Source organism: Citrus sinensis, chromosome 5 (genome assembly GCF_022201045.2).
Source record: "Citrus sinensis cultivar Valencia sweet orange chromosome 5, DVS_A1.0, whole genome shotgun sequence".
NCBI classification, from domain to species: domain Eukaryota; kingdom Viridiplantae; phylum Streptophyta; class Magnoliopsida; order Sapindales; family Rutaceae; genus Citrus; species Citrus sinensis.
The window spans coordinates 3,900,818-3,925,359 of record NC_068560.1 but is presented as its reverse complement, the minus strand read 5'-3'; the positions used below and the strand labels follow the sequence as shown (position 1 = coordinate 3,925,359).

The 24,542-nt window shown below is 36.6% G+C and overlaps 1 protein-coding gene, 1 long non-coding RNA gene and 1 pseudogene across 5 annotated transcripts; 1 reads left to right on the top strand and 2 right to left on the bottom strand.

Annotated features, from left to right (window-relative positions):
* Positions 1-9,076: 9,076 nt before the first annotated feature.
* On the bottom strand, positions 9,077-17,957 carry LOC102611855 (putative disease resistance protein RGA3). 4 transcript variants are annotated; one of them, XM_052440762.1, is made up of 11 exons: positions 17,796-17,957; positions 14,219-17,049; positions 13,951-14,052; positions 11,389-11,604; positions 11,067-11,238; positions 10,799-10,852; positions 10,614-10,663; positions 10,231-10,382; positions 9,967-10,138; positions 9,692-9,830; positions 9,077-9,584 (listed from the first exon to the last, which is right to left on the bottom strand). In XM_052440762.1, the coding sequence occupies exons 1-2, from the start codon at positions 17,955-17,957 to the stop codon at positions 14,254-14,256; spliced, it is 2,958 nt and encodes a 985-aa protein (XP_052296722.1). In that variant the 3' UTR covers positions 9,077-9,584; positions 9,692-9,830; positions 9,967-10,138; positions 10,231-10,382; positions 10,614-10,663; positions 10,799-10,852; positions 11,067-11,238; positions 11,389-11,604; positions 13,951-14,052; positions 14,219-14,253. The 4 variants fall into 4 exon arrangements, with proteins under 4 accessions (XP_052296722.1, XP_052296723.1, XP_052296724.1 ...); XM_052440763.1 differs by having other exon boundaries at positions 9,077-9,577; XM_052440764.1 differs by lacking the exon at positions 9,967-10,138.
* Positions 16,868-18,247, top strand: LOC127902130 (uncharacterized). Its single transcript, XR_008054662.1, has 2 exons — positions 16,868-17,005; positions 17,819-18,247. It is a non-coding gene; the product is annotated as an uncharacterized LOC127902130 (long non-coding RNA).
* A 406-nt stretch (positions 18,248-18,653) lies between these two features.
* Positions 18,654-22,711, bottom strand: LOC102610262 (GPN-loop GTPase QQT1-like; annotated as a pseudogene).
* Positions 22,712-24,542: the final 1,831 nt, after the last annotated feature.

Below are 24,542 nucleotides of genomic sequence, written 5' to 3'. Positions count from 1 at the left end.
AAGTCAGAAATGAAGGTTTTTCGTTCCTGGGAATGTTGGCCACTAATCTTATGGCTTCCTTTTGGTACTGATTAGCCATTGCTCTTTTTTATCTCAATTTCAATGTAAAAAATTCTAACCCTTTTACCTTCGTTGGCTACCTTTTTATAGACCTCTCCTGAATTCAGACCTTCCCTCCATTCGCGCTCGTTATCCTCCCACCTCTTGAAAGTGGATGCTCCATTTTTGTAATCGTGGATGGTTGCGTGGCCTTAGTGCCTTAATTGTCGGCTTGGAGAGCACGTCTTGCCAACTGTCGTTGATTGGGTCTTCTCGACTCAACCCTTAGCAGGAATGGTTTTATGCCTCTAACAGGAGATCGGCCCCGTGGATGAGATATTCGTGGACGAGCAGAATATTCCTGCTCCTGCTCACCTGCTACTAGACTCTTACAAGATATACCTATTCGCGGGACCCTGCTACCAGATGTCCGCTCATCACTGCTGGTCTTTGTCGAAGCACATCCCCCAAACACATCTTTTACAATAACATTTTAACACAATAATCTTTGTGATATATCTTAGGATGTGATTGAGATTGTGGTACTGTAACTTTTAAGATATAACTGTTGTGTAAAAAAAAACTGTAACTATGAAATAAAAGTTAATGATACGTAGTAAATATAAATTTTAAATAATAATTTTGACAAAATTATTAAATATATTATAGATTCTCCATTATACAAGTAAAAAATTATATCAATATAGTTTTAAAGTTACAGCAGTTAGTGTTTACCAAATACTTTACTACTGTAGCTTTTAAGCTACATGTTACGGTCCGCCCAAGTTGCTAGTCCAATTGTCCACAATTTCGGGCTAGAGAGCCAACACAAGGCCAAGAGTGCTAGCTTGGCCCAATTCCGGAAACTTCTAGGCAACTCTAGCACAAATGAGTTTGTAAATATTCTAGAATACTCCATGCATTTCCAGCACATGTAAATATCTAGAATTCTAGGCACATGGTAGAATTCTCTAGAATCTCTAGAGCTTGTCAAGCCTCCCCTATAAATAGGACATGGCATTTAGCATTTGGATCCAACAAACACAACAACAAGCATTGTAAACAACTCAAGCATTGTAATCTCTCTTTGTGCAATACAAGTTTTCTTATTCGCCTCCATTGCTCTCTCTTCTCTAGTTCGAGAAGTTCTAGGCTTACTTAGCAACATTCGGTAAAGTTGTCTAAGTGCCGCACGGGTTAGCTGTGCAAAATACTCATCCCGTGACAAGTGGTATCAGAGCTAAGGTTTGCACGCACGCAAGTTAGCTCACGAGCAATGGCCAACCCTTTGAACGTAGCACAAGAGGGTGTTGTTGGTGTGGATGTTCCGCCGGAACCAAGCCGCGGCCGAGAGGGTGAGCGCGCCCAAGGTAAGACTCGCGGCAAGTCCAAGGCCCCATCCGTGGATGCGTTGGAGCCTCCTGTGACCACTCTCGAAATCACATTGTCCGCCGCTCAAGAAAGCCTCGAGAGATTGGAGGAACGAGTGGATGGTCTCGAGGGAGAATATGCCGAGTTCACGGTGGCAGCAAAAGCTCTCATTCAAGAGCAAGCGAACACTCTCCGAGGTGAGTTTCGTTCTTTCCATGATGAGTTGCTAAAACTTCGTAGTTTTGTTCAGGATGAACTACATGCTGTCCGTGCGGAAGTGGATGAAGTCTGCTCGGATTGGGCATGGCACAAGCGCACACTCTCCACAAGTCCAGCTTCCGCAAACTCGAGTGATGCACGCCGCATTGACGTGCCAAAGCCCGACACATACGATGACACACGTAATGCCACAATCATGGACAATTTCCTCTTTGGGCTCGATCAATACTTCGATGCCATGGGTGTCCGAGACGAGGCATCGAAAGTGGGCACTGCACCCACTTATCTTAGAGGCGCTGCACAACTATGGTGGCGTCGCAAGCATGGCGAGATGGGCAAGGGCATTTGCACCATCGACACTTGGGCTAACTTCAAGCAAGAACTCCGAAAGCAATTCGCCCCAAGCAATGCGGAGAAGGAAGCGCGAGCGCGCCTACGTCGCCTCAAGCAATCGGGTAGCATTCGGGACTACATCAACGAGTTCACTACCCTCATGTTGGAGATAAGCGACATGTCTGATAAGGATTCGCTCTTCTACTTCCAAGATGGCCTCAAGGATTGGGCCAAGACCGAGCTTGACGGGCGTGGTGTTCAAACACTTGATGACGCCATCGCCGTTGTGGAGTCGCTCACCGAATACCCCGCCCAGCTCAAGGACAAGAGGTCTAGCTACGACCAAGGTGCGGGAGAGAGCCATGAGGACAACGACCACAATCGCAAGGAGTGGAGCAAGAAAAAGCCTCCAAGCGGCAAGGGTGGACAAAGTAAGTCCGAGAAGCCACCCAAGCCTCGAAGCCCATGCTTCATTTGCAATGGCCTTCATTGGGTGCGCGACTGCCCGGAGAAAAAGTCGCTTAATGCCCTCGTGGCACAACTCAAGGGCCAACACACACCGACTGCAGAAGAACCCCAACACAACTTGGGTTCGCTCCAACGCCTTAGCACACTCGTGAGCCAACCCCCAGCACTTACAAGGAAAGGGCTCATGTTCGTAAGTGTGCTCATCAATGGCCAAACCGTTCGTGCGCTCCTTGACACCGGAGCACCACACAACTTCATCTCCGAAGAAGAGGCTAAGTGTCTAGGCCTCAAGGTAATGCAACTCGGAGGCACCATCAAGGCTGTAAACTCACCCACCAAGCCATTTGCGGGAACCACACGAGGCGTACACATTACGCTTGGGACATGGAATGGGAAGCTCGACTTCTCGATTGTGCCGATGGATGACTTCACAATGATCCTTGGCATGGAATTCTTTGACAAGGTACATGCCTTCCCACTTCCCGCAACGAACTCCCTTAGTATCTTCGATGGGAGTAAGGCATGTGTGGTACCGGTCGAGGGTGCACAACCCGCAGAAAAGGCACTCTCGGTCATGCAATGCAGACGGGGATTCAAGAAGAATCCAGACCACTTAGTCTCCATCCGAGAGGATTCTGAGAGCCCTCCAAGCCAAGTCCCACAACAAGCACGAGCCGTCCATGATAAAGGGAAGGACGCCATGCCTCTGAAGCTCCCACCGAGACGAGTGGTTAAGCAACGCACAAAGCCATCCGAGCAAGAGGAGTTGCGGAAACACAAGAGGGGACGCCGCAACACCAAGCGAAAAAAGGAAACAACCACATGCGAAGCAAGTGGCAGAACCTCCCCAAGAGTGAAGCACAAGAAGACTAACGGAAAATCGCGGAACAAGTCCCTAAAGGAGCAAGGACGAGATCGCGATGAGGACGCCGCGAGCTTAGGTGGGAGAGGATGTTACGGTCCGCCCAAGTTGCTAGCCCAATTGCCCACAATTTCGGGCTAGAGAGCCAACACAAGGCCAAGAGTGCTAGCTTGGCCCAATTCCGAAAACTTCTAGGCAACTCTAGCACAAATGAGTTTGTAAATATTCTAGAATACTCCATGCATTTCCAGCATATGTAAATATCTAGAATTCTAGGCACATGGTAGAATTCTCTAGAATCTCTAGAGCTTGTCAAGCCTCCCCTATAAATAGGGCATGGCATTTAGCATTTGGATCCAACAAACACAACAACAAGCATTGTAAGCAACTCAAGCATTGTAATCTCACTTTGTGCAATACAAGTTTTCTTATTCGCCTCCATTGCTCTCTCTTCTCTAGTTCGAGAAGTTCTAGGCTTACTTAGCAACATTCGGCAAAGTTGTCTAAGTGCTGCACGGGTTAGCTGCGCAAAATACTCATCCCGTGACATACAGCTGTCCAACTTCAATCCCAAACGCACCCTTAATTAGGTCAGTCTTCTCCTTTCCCTCTCTCCAACGTTTGTCTGGAAAAAGACATTGAAAATACGCAATTCCTTCAACATTGTCGTTTGATCAAAGTTGTTGCTTTATTAGCTTCGAAAAAAAAAATTATTTGAAGTATGAACAAATTCATAACTTCATAAGGATATGTTTGAATTCAGGTGTTATAATTTTAATCCACAATTGTCAACGGATAGATTCTCTAGTTGTGAATTGTAAGTTTTGCTGAATGAACAAAGGTAAGCAGATCTAATAAAAATTTTAACTTCTATTTCTAGCGGGATTCTTTTGGGTGGCAAATTAAATAAATTAATTACTATTTAAAGATTGGTAACATTATTGATGTTGTTTGATTTTATCAGATGATTACGAGTTTTCAAAAATAAAAATTGATGGGTGCTAAACTCCTCTTGGGAGCATGGAGGTTGGGAATGGGAAACAGGAGAAGTCCTTGGGGAACAATTAACATGCATTTGTGCTGGAATGGAGGTTATATTTAGGAGTGGGCACCAACCCGCCCAACTGATGAAACCGACCCAACCGGTGTGATTTTTTGTGGGTTGGGTTGGGTTGATAAATTGTACATATTGGGTTGGGTTGTTAAATTCCCAACCCGTCAACCATATATATAAAAATTATTATATAAATTTTGATATTTCATATAAAATTTTAAAAAATATAAGTATAAAAATTTTGAAATGTTGGATTTGTTCTAAGAATTTTAATATTTATATTTTTTTTAGTTTTCTAATTAATTTATTTATTTTAGTTCACTATTTAATTAGACTATAAAAATATATTTTTTCAAAAGTCCAACTCAATCAATCTAACCCGATGGGTCGGGTTGAAAATTTTCAACGCTTGAGTTAAATATTTGATTGATTGAGAACTCTATAAATGCTGCAAGAGAGCACAATAGATTAACAAACGTGAATCACAAGCAAGTAAACATGCACAAATGTAAGAGGCATGCTTCCAATTTGCACAACATATATCTTCACGTCCCATTTTAATCAATGTTGTCATCATCCTTAATGTACTCCTCCTGCACTTCAGCGACTGTAGACATCTTTGTTAAGCAAAACTTGTCTGACTCAATTACATGGGAAAAAGTGCAGATACAATATCTGGGAAAAAGAAGTTTCCATAATTTTGTACATTTATGAAAGACGCATGAATCAAGATTGAAACCTGCCTAACCGCAAAAACAGTTTCTCAAACGCACAAGTTATTACATCACAAATAATTCAAAGAAACTCAGGAAAGAATTCATGAGAAGCTGATGAGCTGAATATCTAATGTTGAAAATTTGACGAGACTATCTATGGTCTTCTATTACATCACACAGCTGCTTTGTAGGCTTTCTGCAAGCAGAATTATTAACTGCTTGAATATGAAATATATTTGAACAACAGATATATGTCTCCAAATGAAATTACAATAAATGTCTTGACGGAGAAAGACTTGTTTGAAACCAAAGCAAGAAGCAGATGAGAAGCACCAAGAGCACTGTCATCAATACAAGAAACATTAGAGAAAAACATGCATAGTGCCGGAATGAGGGTCATGTTAAACTCATTTCCTTTTTTGGTCCAAGTTGCACGATAAAAGAAAAATAAAACTATTTAACATTTTATTCTTAAATCCGCAAAAGAATTTCATCTACCAATATTAATATTAACAACGTATTTAATATTAATATTTTAACTGAATCTAGTAAAGAATATTCATATTAAAAAAATTTTTTTTTTAAGCAATGCAATATAGTTTTCCTTTCAAATCCAAGCTATCATGGGATGAAGTAAAGTGCCATTGGGCCTAAACTTACACAATAATTTTACAGCAATTCAATTGATAAGTTATGGAAGGTCACATCACGCGAAATAATATGATTATTTTCTCTAATAAAATAATTTTTGATTATTTGGTTTTAAAAAGAATGTTTAAACCATGAAAGAATTCTATTGTCAAAATGTATTTTAATCGAAATAAGTCCAACTAAAATCCTCAAACGCAAGCCATTCAGAGCCATCCATTTATCTTTTTGAAGATAAAAGTCATAATGATAACTGATAATGAAATACATAACTTCCTAATATCTAAGGTTTAAAAAATTGACCAATACTTGCAATATTAACAAGGGAGAATCTTCAAGTAAAAGGCAAAATTGACCGTTGACAAGGCAATTTAGTTGTCACCATTCGCTTGACCAGATTTTAGCATCAACACAAGAATACCAATATTAAGAATGTATTTAATATTAATATTTTTATTGAATATAATTAAGAATGTTAATATTAAAAAATATTATTTTTTTTTAAAACAATACAATATAGTGGTCCTTGTAAACCTGGACTATCATATCATGAGCAATGGGTTTTTTTTAAAAATCCTCAAACACAAGATGAAGGTGATGGTGATGATAGTGATGATTCGTACGCAACATATGACGATGATGATTTGAATGACGATGAGGAACAAGGATGGATCATCATGTCCATGTGATGATGATGGTGGTGATGGTAATTGATTAACTGCTTTGTTAAGTTCTTACACAATTTGCGTTTTGTAGCCATCACAGAGCCAACGCCGCATATTTCATATTAGATTCCATCTTATATCGGCAACATTAAACTCCTCCTCCTCTCCATACGCATCGTTACTTAGACCTTAACTTACAAATTCTATAGACTACTTATTTACGTGATAATTTTAAAAATATTAATCTTTTGTAAAGCAATACAATATAGTGGTCTATCATATGATGTGCCAAAGCGCCATTAGACCTTAACTTACAATAATTCCATAGATAAGCTGTTGGAGGGTCGCACTCGCATTATGCTTTCTTCTTATTCAGATTGAGAAGAGTCGTGATAATATGATGTGTAATAATGTTCTATAAAATGACAAAATAAAACATATTTGAATATATACGCAAATGAGTAGTCTATACTCTATAGCATATATACGCTAAATCTGACAAGAGTATACTCAATAAAGTCTAAAGAATGATATAGTTGATTCCGGAAAACTTGATTCCGGAAAACTTAAAAATAAAAAACATAAAAACATGCAACGAATCATCAACATTAATAAAATGCAAGCATCACAAACTCATACTTAGCACAGTGTCTAGAGTGGTAAAGGTCAAACAAAATAGATAAATATCCCTCTCTATTAATTCTAGATTAGCTTAAGTTAGTCAACATGCACATAGATAAAGCAGCAAAATAAAATGCCAACCAAAAAAAAAAAAAAAGAAAAAACATTTATGGCTACAAAATCTCAAAATTATAAATTAATGTCTTACAGATTCTGAAAATTCTACATAAGAAATTAGACCAAACAACAGTAATAAACAGATATGAAATTTATATTCTAAAATCTTTCCATTGTTTACAAACTCTAAGAAATACACTGCTATTTCTAGGAAACAAAAATGAACCTACACGAAATTATGATGTTGCTTGTTGACCAAAGATTAATTGACAGTGCATGCATTTACTTTTTCTTTAGGATAGAAAATTACATTTACTTTCCTTAAAGTGGTTAAAACACTTCTTCTGTGTCCAATTAAAACTTAATGCTGTTGTAGAATCATTCTTTTCTTTGGACTACAAATTGAGACTTGAATACTTGATTGGCCACTTGCTTTCTCTTTTTCCCTTTGTCTTGTTCTTTTGAAACATTGACCAGATAGATAGTTGCTATAACCTCATACAACCCATAGATGGCAAGGATTAATCATCTGCAATTTTCTGGATGCATGCAACATCTTAGACATATCATTCATCTAAACGACGATTACTCCACCGTTCAGGTTATAATATTTTAAAATTTTGAATGCAGTCGACTTACTATGTAACCCAAGATGGCCATATTACTCCGCCCTTCTAGTTTTACCATTTTGTCTTTTGAATATTTTTTACTTAATAAGTAATATAGCCATTTATCTAACTTTCGGCATTGAGATCCACATGGGCTTATTATGACATAAATATCTATATTTTAGGGCTAAAAGAAATTAGAAAGCATGAAAAATTAGGCATTTTTTATCACTTTATTAGTAATAGTTTGTTGTAGGTGTATTTAGTGAAAAATTGGTTGCTATAAATTACAGTACCCTTGTGTATATTTGATGAAAAAAACACTAATAAAATAATATTTGTTAGTTTATTTATTTATGGGAAAAGGACACAGAGACCCCTAACGTTTGGATAAGGAACACAAAACTCTCTAATGTTTCAAAAAAGACACTCAGACCCCCATTTGTTAACAGTAAATTATAATTTTACCATTATACCCTTATAGCATATTAAAAAATAATTGTTCATTATCCAATTTATTCTTATATTATTAATAAAATTACGAATATAACTTCATTATCCAATTTTTTCATTTAATTTTTGTCAAATTTTCTCTTCAAACTAAATAAATTTAATCCATTACTCAAGAATAAAAATAAATTAAATTGATTACTAATATAATAAAAATAACATATATTTAATATAAAAATAACATATATTAAATTAAAATAAATTTAATTTATATATGGAGAATTGTTATTTTTAAGAAATTACCAATTTAATTTATATATAAGAAATTATAAGAAATAACATATGGAGAATTGTTATTTTTATTATATTAATAATCAATTTAATTTATTTTTATTTTTGAGCAATGGATTAAATTTATTTAGTTTGAAGATAAAATTTGATAAAAATTAAATGGAAAAATTGGGTAATGAAGTTATATTCGTAATTTTATTAATAATATAGAAATAAATTGGATAATGAACAATTATTTTTTAATATGCTATAAGGGTATAATGGTAAAATTATAATTTACTGTTAACAAATGGGGGCCTGAGTGTCTTTTTTGAAACATTAAGAAATTTTGTGTCCCTTATTCAAACGTTGGGGGTCTCTCTGTCCTTTTCCCTTTATTTATTTATTTGATTATTTGGTTTTAAAAAGAATGTTTAAATCATGAAAGAATTCTACTGTCAAAAAGTACTTCAATAAAAATAAGTCAAAACTAAAATCCTCAAACACAAGCCATTCAAAGCCATCCATCTATCTTTTTGAAGATAACCATAGAAGCTTGTGAATAAGGAAGTTTTGTATCGGACAGATGCTTGATAATTTGACACTATCAGAAGGTTTTCTGTAGAAAGATGAAAAAAATAAAAATCATAATGATAACTGATAATGAAATACATAACTTCCTAATAAACCCAAATCCTATTACACCCTCTAATTTCTCTCACTCTCAAGAATCTTAAACAAGTTTTTGGCAATGAACCGGAGTTATGACATTTGCCGGCTCAGTATCCTTGACCTGATTATATAGACAACCGAACAAATATACTCAAGTTTAATCCTGAGAGTTTTAAAACAATGAAAAAGATGATATCTAGAGAAGGGTTCAGCTTGCACAGCTTCTGATGTGAGCAAGTCTTGGCAACAGAACCTCTAAGCAACAGCTTATCACGTCTATTACACCATCAAATCCTCATATTTCCCAGCAGCAGCTATATGCATCCATACATACGGTTGTCACTTGATAGCACCCCGAAATGTACGAAATGAAAAGGAGCTGAAAGCGTTCAACCATTGACATATGGCCATAAGAATCATTGCATGCCTTCTAAAATTCAGTCCTCCTTTTGAGTCTTGACTTCCTGCGGTCTAGGCAAGCAGTGTCATAGGTTAGCACAATGATCTTCTAAAAATGTCAGCTCCAACTTAACAAATAATTTCATTTAAATAAAAAAAAAAAAGAAATTGCGAATTACCTTTTTGCTCATCACTGTCTACACTCTATAGGAATTTGCTGCCAACTGCTTCATGGAAATGGTTTCATTTTCAAATATGGTGGCCGGTGAAACTTTTTCCTGAACTCTGTTTCTGTTTGTTCTTTAACTAGTACATATGCTGCCAAGTTATCAATGCAAACAGGTGGAAATAAAATATTAGTAACTTTTATGTATTCCTGGCACAAAATTTGATTCAAATACTTTGTGCTTTTCAATTAGAGGGCAAATAAAGACAGAGCAGGAGAAGAAATCACCTAAAGCAGAGGATGATTGCAATTGCAAATCCCAAAACACTCAAGCTCTCAAATTTCATTCACACAAAAAACTATGTCATTATCCTTGCCAATATCCTTGTCACCATACAAGTTTGGAACGAACAAACTGAATTCTGACAGTTGCCTAAATAAGCTGCTAAATATCCTTAGCCTGATTACATGGATAACTGAAACAACTTTACTGAAGTTTAATCTTAAGAGTTTCAAAACAGTAAAAAAGACGATATAGCTGATGACAAAAACCTGAGATATCCATAGCGACGGGTTCGGGTTCAGGCTGATGAAAAGTACCGCAGCTTCTGAAATGAGGACTTTCTTGGCAATAACATGGAAGCCATCCAAGCCTAAAATTTCCCAATAATGCAATCATACTTACGGCTGTCACTTGATAGCACCTAAATGCACCAAAAGAAAAAGAAGCTAACTATGTCCAATCATGAAACTTATTTAAACTTTTGGAAGAATTTGTTGAAAGGAAATGGTTTCATAGTCTGAATGAAGGCAAGATTGTCACAAGAAGTAGAATACTTTTCTTTGTGTTCTGTTTCTGCTTTATCTTGTAACAGATGGAAATAAAATTTCCTGATTTAGATAAATCAGCCAAAACATGTACCTTTTAGAATTACCTGGGTTTAAGCTTTCACTAAAAACTCTCTTTTCCAGAGTCCTGCTCTGCCTGCTTCACGTGTACATTTAGCACCAATGGAATTAAAAATTTATCAATCAACTAATCAAAAGCCGAATTATGGAGACTTGCGAATCAGGCGCTGATCCAAAGAAAATAAGGCTGAAGAAACTGCCAATAATTTACCTCCTTTTGCTTTATTCCCCAATCTAGCACCATTCCCACTCTTCAGCACTTGTCCTTCAATTGTCAAAAATGACTCGGTTCAAGAGTCTTAATAAACTTGCATTACACTCGATGACAGAGTGACAGACAGAAAACAGAAATCACAATAATTACACTGATATCAAAATTTTAGAAACTGTTGCTTAAATTCCAGTAGCAAAAATGATTCAAGATACTTTATGCTTCTTAATTAGGTAACAAATAACAACAAAGCAGGGGAAGAAATTACATGAGGCTGAGGATGATCGTAATTGCATTGCAACTGCTTGGGAATTTGGTCAAGGGCCTCCATTCACTCCCAGCTGCCAACTGCTGCCTTGAAATGGTTTCATTTTCTTTGGGTTCCGCTACTGGCAATCCTTCCATCAATAAGCTTCTCATTTCATATCCTGCCCTGCTTCCTGCATCACATCATACATTTAGTTACAAGAAATTGGTCATTCGGTTAAGTAAGCAAACCTTGAAAAGTAATCACTCAACTCAAAATCAAAATAAATGTAAACTTATGAATCGTGTAATGGTCAAAATAGTCAGGCACGCCAATAATTTACCTTTTTTGACATCACCCCCAGTTCAGTCACGACAACTTTATTCAATATTCTATCAACATCCTCACCCTTGATCCCTTGTGCAGAAATTTGTCAATAGTGGCAATACGTGCAATCTGTGACAAATTAAGCTTCGTTTTTTTGTTGTCTGGACCTCGAAAGGTTTTGTTGTCTTGACAAATTCAACTCCAAAGCCAAACTAAATGTAGGTCACTTGTCCTGCAAAAGAATTACTCATATTGCATTAATAATCTTTTACAGTAACGTTACCCATCTCACAAATTAAAAATAGTATGATATGAAAATCAGAATATTGGGACTTTATCTATGAAACCTTGCGGGAGATTGGTCTACCCACTGAGTTTATTCGACTTATTATGGAGTGTATTACAACAGCGACTATGCAACTTCAGTGGAATGGGGAACTTACAGAGAGTTTCACACCATCTAGAGGCATTCGACAGGGAGATCCCATATCCCCGTATATTTTTGTTTTGTGCATAGAAAGACTAAGCCATGGGATCAATGATGCTGTACAGAGAGGACTCTGGAAACCGATTAGGCTTGCACGTGGAGGTACGCCTTTAAGTCACTTATTCTTTGCCGATGATCTTATTTTACTTGGCGAAGTGTCCTCTACGCAAGCAATGGTTATAAATGATGTTTTAAATGTTTTTTGTATGAGCTCTGGGGAGAAGGTCAATAAGTCCAAGACTCAAGTTTTTTTCTCCCGAAATGTGAATCCAATTGAGGCCAAGGAAATTGGCGCTGCCTTGGGTTTTTCAGTCACTAAAAACCTAGGAAAATATTTAGGCATGCCGGTCATCCATTCTCGAGTCAACAAGCAAACTTACCAAGAGATTTTGGACAAAGTAAACAAACGTCTGTCAGGGTGGAATGCTATGCACTTGTCCTTAGCAGGAAGGCTTACTCTCACTCAATCAGTAATCCAAACTATTCCTATTTATGCTATGCAGACCACAAAGATTCCTTCTGGTATTCGGGATAATATAGACCAGGCTTGTCGACATTTTATTTGGAGTGGGACAGCAGGGAAAAAGAAAATGAGCTTGGTTAAATGGGATCACATATGCCAACCAAAACTTTGCGGAGGCCTTGGCCTGAAGAACCTTAGTTTAATGAATGGGGCGTTACTTATGAAAATAGGGTGGGGCTTAATTTCTTCCACGAATAGTTTATGGGTCCAAGTTCTCTTGTCAAAGTATGGGCTTGATCATACCTCGCTCCCAAATGTCCTACCTACGAAGTATGGATCATACATGTGGAAGGCTGTGGGAGGAATCTGGCCGGAGGTCTTAAAAGGAATAAAATGGGATATTGGTAATGGCAACAAAGTCAGATTTTGGTGGGATAATTGGGCAACAGAGGAAACCCTTTGCATGCTTTCGCTTTGCAGCCGGTACCTCTTGAGCAGGTCAATGAGTGTGTAGCGATGTTTGTCACTAATGAGGGAGCTTGGAATTGGAGACTTTTTGCCAATTTTTTGCCTCATCATCTGCTCCTCAAAATTGCTGCGATAAAGCCTCCCAACGGGTCTGATGTGGATGATCAAATGTACTGGGCTTATTCCAAGTCAGGAGATTTTACAACTAAATCGGCATACCTATCTTTGTCAAAAAAGACGGTAAATGATGAGGACTTCTTTTGGAGTTTTGTTTGGCACTGGCGAGGACCCCAACGTATCAGAACCTTTCTGTGGGTGGTCGGACAGAATAGACTGAAAACTAAGGCTGAACTTTTCCGAAGGCACATTGGAGCTGATATGAGCTGTGCGAGATGTGGTTGTCTCATTGAGAATACTCTCCATGCTTTGAGAGATTGCCCCGGTGCTAAGCATGTTTGGTTAGTTTTGCTACCCCTTGAGATCCGACAACAATTTTTTAATCTGAATCTCAGAGATTGGATGTTATATAATTTGAAGAACTTGTGGAAGTATGAAGGGTTTTTTTACTGGACATGTCTTTTTGGAGTCACAATCTGGAGGCTTTGGTTTTGGCGTAATCAAAACCTTCACAATGGTGTAACCAACAGCACGAGCCACATAGTGATAGATATTAAGTGTCGTACTGAGGAAATTCAGAAGATTAACCAGAGCTTATTTGTTCCTGCTGACATGAAGGTTGAAAAACATTTTGGATGGGTGGCCCCAAGCTGGCCATGGTTTAAACTTAATACAGATGGAAGCCATAAAAGTTCTGGTTTATCTAGTGCTGGGGGCTTAATTCGAAACTGCGATGGAGAATGGATAATTGGTTTTGGCATGAATATTGGTGTTGGTTCCATAACTGGAGCTGAGCTATGGGGCCTTTACCAGGGATTATGCTTGGCGTGGAATATAGGAATTCGAAAGCTTCAAGTTGATGTTGACAGTATTTGCGTTACTCAATTGGTGGCTAATGACAGTGTTAGGCCAAATGCGTATGCATCACTTATCAGGAAGCATCAAGGATCTATTGAACAGAGGCTGGCAAGTGCAGATCAAACATGCCTACAGATAAACTAATTTTGCAGCTGACTTCCTGGCAAACTCTGCTCTATCCTTACCTGTTGGTCTGCACATTTTTAATTCTCCTCCTCCAGGGGCTGATTTATGGCTTCTGCATGATTGTACTGGGGTTTCATACCCTCGCACTGTTTTGGCTTAGCCTTTAGATAGGCTCGTTTTTGTACCAAAAAAAAAAAAAGAAAATCAGAATATTAGAAAGTGTGTATTGTAGATTTCTGATATAGAGTTTGATTCAAAAAGCTATTTACGCTTCTTAATTAGATTAAAAACAACAACAAAGCAAATCAGAGTAAGAGAAGAAATTACTTGTCAACGCCAAATCTCGAATGCGCAAATCCTTCTTAAAGAATATGTATGCTGGGAATGTGTGATGTCTTAGGCCAGTCTTCTCCTTCCCCCTTGCGGTAACGTTCTTCCAGAAGGTCACACTCCCCAATGCGCAATTCCTTCAATGTTGTCGTTTGATGAATGTGGTCGGGCAGTGCCTTTAATTTGGAACAGTAATTAATTGTCAATGAAGAAAGACGTGGCATGATGTTGATGAAGGTGTTTCCCGTTCTTGTAATCCCATAATCCCACTCCTCTAATTCCTCCATTTCGAAAATTGAAAGTGATTTCAATTTGGGGAAGGCAATAATAACTGATGAAGATGACGATGAGTCATGACGATCACTTTCTACCCCCAAAAATTCATCACCCACTCTTTTCACACTCGACATGTACGATATGAAGAGCTGTTCAAGGGACGGCAATTTTCCCAAAGGAGGCAGCTGCTCGCAATTTTCGCAGAAACAGAGATCTAAACTCTTTAAGTTGGTTAATGACGCCATCCAGCTGGGGAAAACAGTGTTGCCTCCGTAGTAGTGTATCTCTAATTCCTTTAAATTGAGAGGTGGTTGTAGGGCTTCAAGAAGAAGTTGATCGTCCTCGTTCTTCCTCCTTCCTCCTCCTCCTCCCTTCTTGTCAAACTCAAGTCTCAAACGAGAGAGGTATTTCTTTTTGTCAAGTTCTAATAGCTTAGCCTCGCCCACATCTGATACATCACCCAGTCTACGTATACAACATACTTGAAGGTGTTCCAAGTTTTTAAGAGATTCAAGCCTACATGCTTTGCTACCATCAACACCTCCTCCTGCACTCACGTGGAACTCACCCAAGGTCCTAAGACCCGTTAATCTCCCAATCCCTACTGGCATGTACCTTAAAGAACGAGTACCGCTATTTAGTAAATGCTTCATGTTTATTAACTTCCCAATCCCTTTAGGTAATTCTCTAAGATCAGAACAACCACTAATATCTAACTTTTCTAGATTATATAACTCGCACAATGTCTCCGGTAGTTTCTTTATTTTCTGATCAGACAAATTAAGGTATCTTAAATGTACCAGCTTTTCTATATTTCTTGGAATCTCTAAAGGCAAATAAAAGCTAGGAAAATCTAATGCCCTTAAACTTGTCGATTCCCTAAATAATTCTTCTAGGATCTCGCCATTTAATGATGAATGACCAAATTCAGGCCATTCAATTAAAAGGCTACGAATTCTTTTAGCTCTACAAGTGGAGATAGGAAATGTAGACTCTTTACCCATGATTAACATTAAATGACGAACCTTCTCATCAAGAGAGTTTGGGACATTTAGTTCCTCACTACCATTAACTTCCAACGAAAAACATTCATTTTCACTTACAAATTGGGCTAAATCATGTACCATATCATGCATCTTGCACGCTATAATACGATTATCGTAACTTTTCTTAAACTCTTGAAAGAAAGAGCGAGAAGCTAAGATGCCAAAATACTCTTCACCTATAGTCTCCATCTCCTCATCTTGTTCTGCTGCTTCTGCACTAAGATAACCTTGAGCCATCCACAAAGTAATTAGTTCGTCTTTTTTTATATTGTAGTCTTTTGGAAAGACAGCACAATACGAAAAACATCTTTTTACTCTAGATGGCAAATCGTTATAACTCAACCACAAAGGGGTTAGAACACCTTTCTCGATCTCTTCTACCTTCCATAAATCACTATTTAAAATTCTTTTCCACTCTTCTTCAGTTTTTTTAGAGCTCATGAGACTTCCCATTGTCTTTGCAGCAAGAGGTAAACCTTTACACTTTCTTGCAATTCTTTGACCAATTTGTTCCAATTTTTCACACTCCTCGGTGGAACGACCGAAAAATGCTAACCGCTTAAACAATACCCAACATTCTTCTTCAGCCAATTCCTCGATAGAGATAATATCTGTGGATCTCATCATGCTCACAATTGACTCCTTACGTGTCGTAATTAAAATTTTACTTCCATGGAGACCTTTCTTTAGGCAACGGTAGAATGGTTCCCATTTAATGTAATCTCCGTCCCACACGTCATCTAAGACAAGAAGAAATCTCTTTCCCGCAATAGATTCATCAATACTTATAAGAAGAGATTGCAATGCATTTAAATTAGAAGTTGAACCAGTCAAAGCTTCAAGCATCGCTTTGGCAATCCTAAACTCGTCAAAAGTTTCTGATACACACACCCATAAAGTTTTGTCAAACTCTCTCTTTACCTCAACATGATTACATGCTAGTTGTGCAAGAGTTGTTTTCCCGATGCCTCCCATACCAACAATTGAGATGATATGAAGGCCTTTTTGTTGCTCACTGCTCTCACACAACAGCATGCTTAAGAGTGCATTCCTCTCACCAACTCTACCACAAATCTCTTCCTCATCAATCAAGGAGGTACTCTGCACACGCCTTGGTCTTTCACTGCTTTTACTGCTACTCTCAAATTTAAACATATCTTTTTGGGTGGCAATATCATGTAGCTCTTCACTGACTTCTTTGATCTTGTTGGCAATGTCATGACGTTGAAAGACTTGTTTGAATCCAAAACAAGAGGCGGGAAAGCAGAAACATACCTTCGTTTTCTTATCAGCGCCACCCTTAATTTGCAATTTGTGTCTTGCCGTGATCCATTCATCCAACACATCTTCAATGTCGTAGGATGCATACTTGAGCCTACCCAGCCAAAGTCTAATAGCTCTGTCCTTCACTTGCTTTTCCTCTGCATCATCGCTAACAGCTTGAATGGCTTGAAGGTGGCTGGTAAGGCTTTTCACTTCTTTTTCAACACCAACCACAAGCTTCACCTGTACCACCCCAGACCAAACGAAAAATTACGAAACTTCATGGAGAGTCTTGTACATATTGCTAATGAATCCTATCCAAATTTCATGATTTTACGAACCTTCCACATAAGAATCGTGAAACGGATTTCCTTTCAAACTTTTGTCAAATTCTCAGTCACTTAACGAGTACTAAAAATCATGCAAATCAATCTAAGCATGCCATAAAATGTGACTATCAAATCCTAAAAAGTTGGAGCCCAAAATCCAAGAATCATAAAAGATATAAATTCAGGAAAGAGACTATATCAGAAACCAAATTAAAATTTAAATTGAAAAGAAATTATATGAAGTCACTTACCAAACTCAAAGAATGTAAGAAAATTATGAAATTTTTCAGAGATAAGTTTTTACTAAACATTTAATTAATGACTATTTGACAAACTTGAATGTTATGCAAAAACTTAGCTCAACATCGAACTTCGCTCAACATGGAATATTTATGTGGAGTTAAAATTGTGGGTTTTGATCATTTCTTAGATACAGGGGTTACAATAAGTTACCAAAATATGGGTAGTTATTGAGAATATAAATGAAATAAAAAAAAGTGGTTACTAACTACATCACATTTTAATTAAATTCAATTCAAATTTCAAAATTTAAAATGCCTAAATAAGTAAAATAAAGCAAAGTTAATGTTTTCGATAAAAAAAAAAACCAATTAAAATCATTAGAAGTATTTATAATATGGGGGGTGTAACTTCGATCACCTGTTGGGTTATCTCTTTAGCAGCGAAGGAAGTCAGCTGCTCCAGGAGAGGGGAAACGATGGCATCAACCATGGTGAATACAAGAGGAGACAAATTGATGTTTGCAAAAGTGATCAAAAGGATATTGAAGTGTTTGTGTAAATGAATTCCAGGGTATTGCATTCTTATTTATACTTCATCATATGCACGGCTTTACTTCTCGACCACGTCAATAATAATAATAATAATAAATGGAGCATAGCATCTTCCCTTAGCTTTATTTCAATTGTGAAACTTTCACTTTTACTAGCTGAAGACAAGTATCAATACCACAACGATTGATGCAAGTTATCTCTAAGAGAAGTAAGGTAGGTTCTTGACCTTTTGATCAAGATAGCTCATTTCATCATTTGGAATTAATGTCACTGATCAATTTATACATTTTTATACAATTTGCTGGCATATCTTCTTAATTTGAAATCTACATTTGAATAGCAATACACTTTCCTTGAAGCTTGTATCCCAATTTTATATGTTATCCGCAGCTCGCACTCAATTCAGTATTCCACTCATTGTATATCTACTTCTTAGAAGTTTGAAGCGGTTGAGTATGATAAAAAAGAAATTTTATTCTTTTTTAGAAGAATTCGCTTATTAGAACTTCTTTAAGGTAAAATACGTATTCGTAATCATATGATAAAAAATATAATATATTTTTTATTATTTATCACTTTTTATGTGTGATTGTAATTTGTATTCTATTTTACCTTAGAGTATTTCTAACATAACCATTTGCTTTTTAGAATGCTAAAATAATTAATAACATAATCATATTTCCAAAAATTAATGATACTTTTGCCGCCAAATACTGCTACTAAATTTATCAAAATAATTCATTAGAGGAATCAACCAATTCAAATTAAACACGACATACAATCCCAATCCAGATATCGATTCCACGCGAACAAAATAAAGTTTTTAATTTTTGTTCCTTTTTCCCTGTATTCATTGAAGAGAACATTCCAAAAACTGAGGTGCCCACCAAGTGTTCGACCATATGCACCAAAAAAAAAAATAATAAAGAAAAATTACCTTAAAAACGAAAAATTATTCTCACCGGCAGACACAGCAGCACAACAGCGCGCGCACTAAGGCTTAGCGTACTTTATATGATTCGGCCTAAATTCGATTCTCTCTTGTGAGTTATGAGTCATCCAAAGTGCCCACTGTTCCATTTCCATCCCACGTGCAAAAGATTGATGTCAACTGACCAGTAGCATTGGCAATTTTTCTTCTTTTTTTTTAATTAATTTATTTTCGTTCTCTCTCTTGGGTTTTGTCCGGTTCCTTTTTCTATGGAAGCTTCAGATCATCAACAGGTTGATGATCTTGACGGTAATCTTTGAGCTTAAGCGTAACTATGAACGCACTGATAAATTTCATTACTTCGTTTCTTGTAATTACAAACAATACTAAAGAAAAATCAATAATCGACATTTGTGTACACTGGCCGATTCAACTAAAAAAAATCGCTTGATATTGTACAAAAAGTCCGAGATTCAGACCATACATCATAATTAGGAGGGGTTTGATTAAAACCACCTCTTCGGCGCTTGTCCTATCTTGACCCATTCAAGCCGTGAAGAGCTAAGGACTTAAGTTAAATGTTTGATTGATTGAAAACTTTATAACTCCTGCAAGAGAGCAAAATAGATTAACAAACGTGAATCACAAGCAAGTAAACATGCACAAAATTAAGAGGCAGGCTTACAGTTTGCACACCACATTTCTTCACGTCCCATTTTAGTTAAACATCGTCATCATCCTTAATGTACTTCTCCTGCACTTCGGCTACTGTAGATATCTTTGTTAAGCAAAACTTGTCTGACCCAATTACATGGGAAAAGTGTGGATACAATATCTGGGAAAAAGAAGTTTCCATGATTTTGGTACATTTATGAAAAAAGCATGAATCAACTCATCAAGCTCGAAGCCTACCTAACGGCAAAATTAGTTTCTCAAACGAACAAGTTAGAAGATGCAGATGCATATGATGAACCATAATTAAATAACCAAAAAGTTTTATGAATATGAGAATAACATGATTGAAAATAGGTGAAAAGAAGCATATCCGAAATAATCCCAATCAACATCGCGAACGGCAATCTTGCTGAATTCAAATGCACTGGCATCCATGCCAGCAAAGATGTACCCATTGCTTTTATCTATCAGCCTCACGAGTTTTGCCACACTTTCCTTATCCTGAAGAGAAGCAGCCAACTAAGATCTTATTCACAAATAATTCAAAGAAACTCAAGAAAGAATTCAAGAGAAACTGATGACCTGAATATCTAAGGTTGAAAAATTACATCACACAGCTCCTTTGTAAGCTTTCTGCAAGCAGAATTATTAACTGCTGGTATATAAAATACATTTGAACAACAGATATTACTAATCTCCAAATGAAATTACAAGAACAGCATACAAGCAGATTCATGAGGCTGAGTGAGGCAAGAGGCAATCAATAAGCATACTATCAAGGGTAATTATGGCTTCTTTTCATATTGGCATCTCAATGACAACACTGGATGAATTTGCAAGTATTCAGAAGTGGTTTGAATTCATTGAAAAGAATGGCAGCCAAATACAGAACAGAATGTTGACCGTAACATATGCAGGTCTTAGATAAGAAGCTGCACCGCATATGTCATCAAAGCATGAATGAAGTAGACTGGAATTCGATAACAAGTTTACCATCTGGGACCTAACATCTCCATCCAAATGACACCATATGACCCAAGTTGACAGACATCAATATGACTGTATGGTTGTTGAATTCTCCATGTTATCTTCTTTTCGAGATAACTCTTTCTTAAGATCAAGAAAATTTTACGAAACCACACATCTATATTTCTAGGACAGGCACATTTTAACCACTTATTCAGTGAGTCTGATCAAAATAAAAGAGGAACTGTTTTTTTTCCATTGACAAATTTCATAACATTTGTGTGGGTATTGTAGTGTGGCAGTAGATGGAAAGGGGAGGTAACAATTGAAAATGATAGAAACAATAGCAGAAATAGCAATGGAAATAATTTGCATCATTGATTCAGCTAGAATTCAAACCTGTACTTAGCAGAACGAGGGTCCTGACCGAGAGCATGCTGTAAATATGACAAATCTTGCACATCTGTATAGTACTCGAGATTAAAAGCTGCAACATACCCAAAGTAATTGATTGGTGAGGAAATGTAGCAAATAGGATCTTGTGACAATATCTGATATTTCAAACTAAACAAACAAGCAGGAGAGCTACACTTAAAACCACACCTAGCTTTCCATGATTCTCAATCAGATCGATTAGACAAGACATTGACATGGGGAAGTTCCAGATGTAGCATCGTAGACAATGAGAGAAGCAAAGCACTAACATACTTCCCGGGGTCACTGCAAAGATGCACATCAACTAGATGCACTGCAGTCAACAGCATGTGAAAGGAACCAACTGAGAATTGCACAATTCTGGCATCAAAATAACAAAGATGAATTCATCTTAACCCTTTGAGTCCCTTCATAGATGTAAGATGTAACAATACCCTGAGATTTAACTTCTTTATGAGTCTCATTATAACAGTCTTGGCATTGGAATGAAGAAAAAATAATTCAACTTGGCCAGGAAAATCAAACAGAAGATAATGATCTGCAAAATACCAAAAACATTAACGTTTTAACAATTTTTATGAGTCTCATGACAGTATTATTGGCATTAGAATGAAGGAAAATGGCCTCTTCTTACCTTTCAAAAGTGGTTCTAATTTCGACTGCAGCCAGTCAATATTCTTCTCTAGATAGTCCATACAATACACAAGACCTAGTTTATCATAAAAACACCTACTTTAGAAACCATAGAATAAGTACAAGCTCATTGAATACAAGCATATCACTGCAAAAAGAACGAAGACGGCATATAAAGTCTACCAAATCATTGTCCATAAAATCTCAACAGCGTATGAACATTGCCACTTGATTGAAGTTAATTTCATGAAATTTGTTGTAAAGCAAAGGAATATCATTGCGTGATAGAGCAAGAAAGAGTAAACAACAATAGGCTGGCTAACCTCCATTGGGACCAAGTGAATACTCCATCATCACATCACTTAGTCTAATGAGGTCCTCAATATTCACAGCACACTCATTTCTATATTAACATCAAGGAAGTTTCCAATTGAACTAATTATACTACAACAAACCACAGCATTTGTAAGAAAGTTCAATCACAAAGGATGCGGCAAACTATCATTAGCAGGATCTAAATTGATGACTGCAACCTTCCTGCGTAAAAATTAATAAGTTACTACCTAAGCAACCATATAGACCAAATTGGCATACAGCTCGCCACTGAACACATACAACCTTCACACGCATGTTACCATCAATGTTCACTTAAAGCTAATCCTATAACTCAGTTATTCCCTACCGCTCTTACATTCATTTAATGGGCAAAGCCAAAATCAATTTTTTTGGTCATCAAAGATAAAGCTGCTTGAAATCAAGAAACGAAGTTACCTGCCAACAAGGCTGAGAAACTGAGACATGCCATTGCAGTAAGTGGTCTTTCCCGAGCCGGACGGACCAATCACCACTTGCCCAAACACCATTCTCGCTCACGCTCACGCTCAATTGTTTTCTTTTTTCTCTTTAACTTAATACTCTTGCGGGAAATTCGTCGAACATTTAATCCGCACTAAACAATTCACGTTTAACTTTCCAGATTAAATCGCAATCAAAAGAAATTGAAAAAGGAAATAAATTAATCATAAAATCAGCTCTATTCCATTATTTGTAGACCTGGTACTAAAAGGCTCTCAGTCAGCGGGAAGTCTCTGGACCTGGAAACTCTGACTGAGTTTAAAGCGAGAGACTGTGATTTGAATATTTGAACAATTTTATACCAGCAATACAACGTCGGTTAACGGAAACTACTACGTAAGGGTGGACAATTTACGGTTCACGGTTCGGTTCGGTTCGGTTCAGGTCCAAAATCGAACCGAACTCAACTGAAACACAAATCATTCAGTTCATAAAAAAGTTAATTTCGATTGAACCGAACAGGTAATTTCGATTTAATTTTCAATTGAACCGAACAGGTAATTTCGATTTAATTTAGTTGTTCGGTTCGGTAAAAACCGAACTGAATGTCCAACCCTAGAAACACATGATGTTAAAAAAAGTTTGAACTATTTAGTTTTTGAGATTATTTTTCAGTTCAAAATTTTTTTTTTTATTTGCACAGAAAATATTTATTTATTTTATCTCTTGTTTGTGATCTAAAGAGATTCTACAACGAATATCTAAAAAAAAACTTTATTGTAATCATGATATTTTAGTTATAGTTTTTGGGGTTGATTTTGGTATTTCATGTTTACACAGATAATGTTGATGTCGACGGGTTGTTTTGGTATTTTCCTCTAAGTGTATTCGGTGTGTGCAGATTAAACAATTAATGCTTTTTATGTCTTTTAAAGTCCAACCAAATGCAGTTTTATGCCTTTTTAATACAGACAACAACTTACCTTCTTGATCAAGCGTGAGTTGGGAAAAAATTACCACAGGATAAGTTTGTTGTTCTCCAAGATAGACATACTTCAATTCTTCCAGTAAGGGCTTTAATTCGAGCTCTGGTGCTTCCTCTTCGTTTGGTTCTTCAGGTTGTTCTGTATCTTTAAAGTTTGATTGGCCATCGTCAGCATGTACCTGCATAGAATCAAGTGTAGGGTATATTTTAGCAGTATCATAATTTAATTCTTTACTCGATTCAAAAGAACAACCAGAATAAATTTCCACATAATTTGTAAAATTCTTATTCTGAATGTGTTCCTCAATGATTGGCTTGATGAAATCAATCTCCTCATTCTCATTATCATCATCTTCCTGGTGGTGAGGTTGTTTACATATGTTGAACACATTGAGTTCCAATGTCATGTTGCCGAAAGATAAATTCATTACTCCATTCCAGCAATTAATCAATGTATTAGCAGTAGTTAAAAATGGACGACCCAATGTAACAAGAATTTGTTTGCATTCATTAGCAATTGGTTCAGTTTCCAAAACAATAAAATCCACAGGATATTTGAATTTATCAACTTGAACTAATACATCTTTAATTATTCTTTTTGGTACCTTAATCGATCTATCAGCAAATAAAAGACTGGTAGAAGTTGGTTTTAACTCACTGAGATTGAGTTGTTGGTACACTGAGTAATTGAGGCCGAAGCCCTACTCTTTGGTATCCAACTTGCTAGTAAAATTAGTTTATCTTCGAATTCACTGCAAGTTTTTTTTTTTTTTTAATAGAGTAGCTTGCTTTTGACTTGGATAATTGCTGACCTGTAGTGTTTATTGTTACAAAAAACGATTTTGGAATTGCTCATCTTTTTGGAGATTGTAATAAAACAACTAATACTTTAGTTAGGTTTGCATTTAGCTATCACAATTTCTTGTACGGCTGGAAGATTTTCTACAATATTTAACTTGTTTTCTTTGAATTTTATCTTTAAAAAGTGAGAATCTGTGTTTCAAAAAACTAAAAACATTATACTACAATAAGTAAGTTTTTATATTACCATCTATCTATCTATATAGATTTCTTTTAACAGTAAAGAATGCTCTATCTAATAGTTATTAATTTTTTTCAATTTTTAACTATAAAATTTATCGTAGGAGATAGAAAATTAAGACAAAAGTTAATATTCGTTTAATAGTTTGGGT

What these genes read in the sequence shown, in the direction of transcription:
- LOC102611855 (XM_052440762.1), bottom strand. Translation starts at nt 17,957, where the DNA reads ATGCAATACCCTGGAATTCATTTACACAAACACTTCAATATCCTTTTG. An exon ending in CTAAAGAGATAACCCAACAG is followed by an intron (nt 17,050 to 17,795) that starts GTGATCGAAGTT and finishes GGGGTGGTACAG; the next exon opens with GTGAAGCTTGTGGTTGGTGT.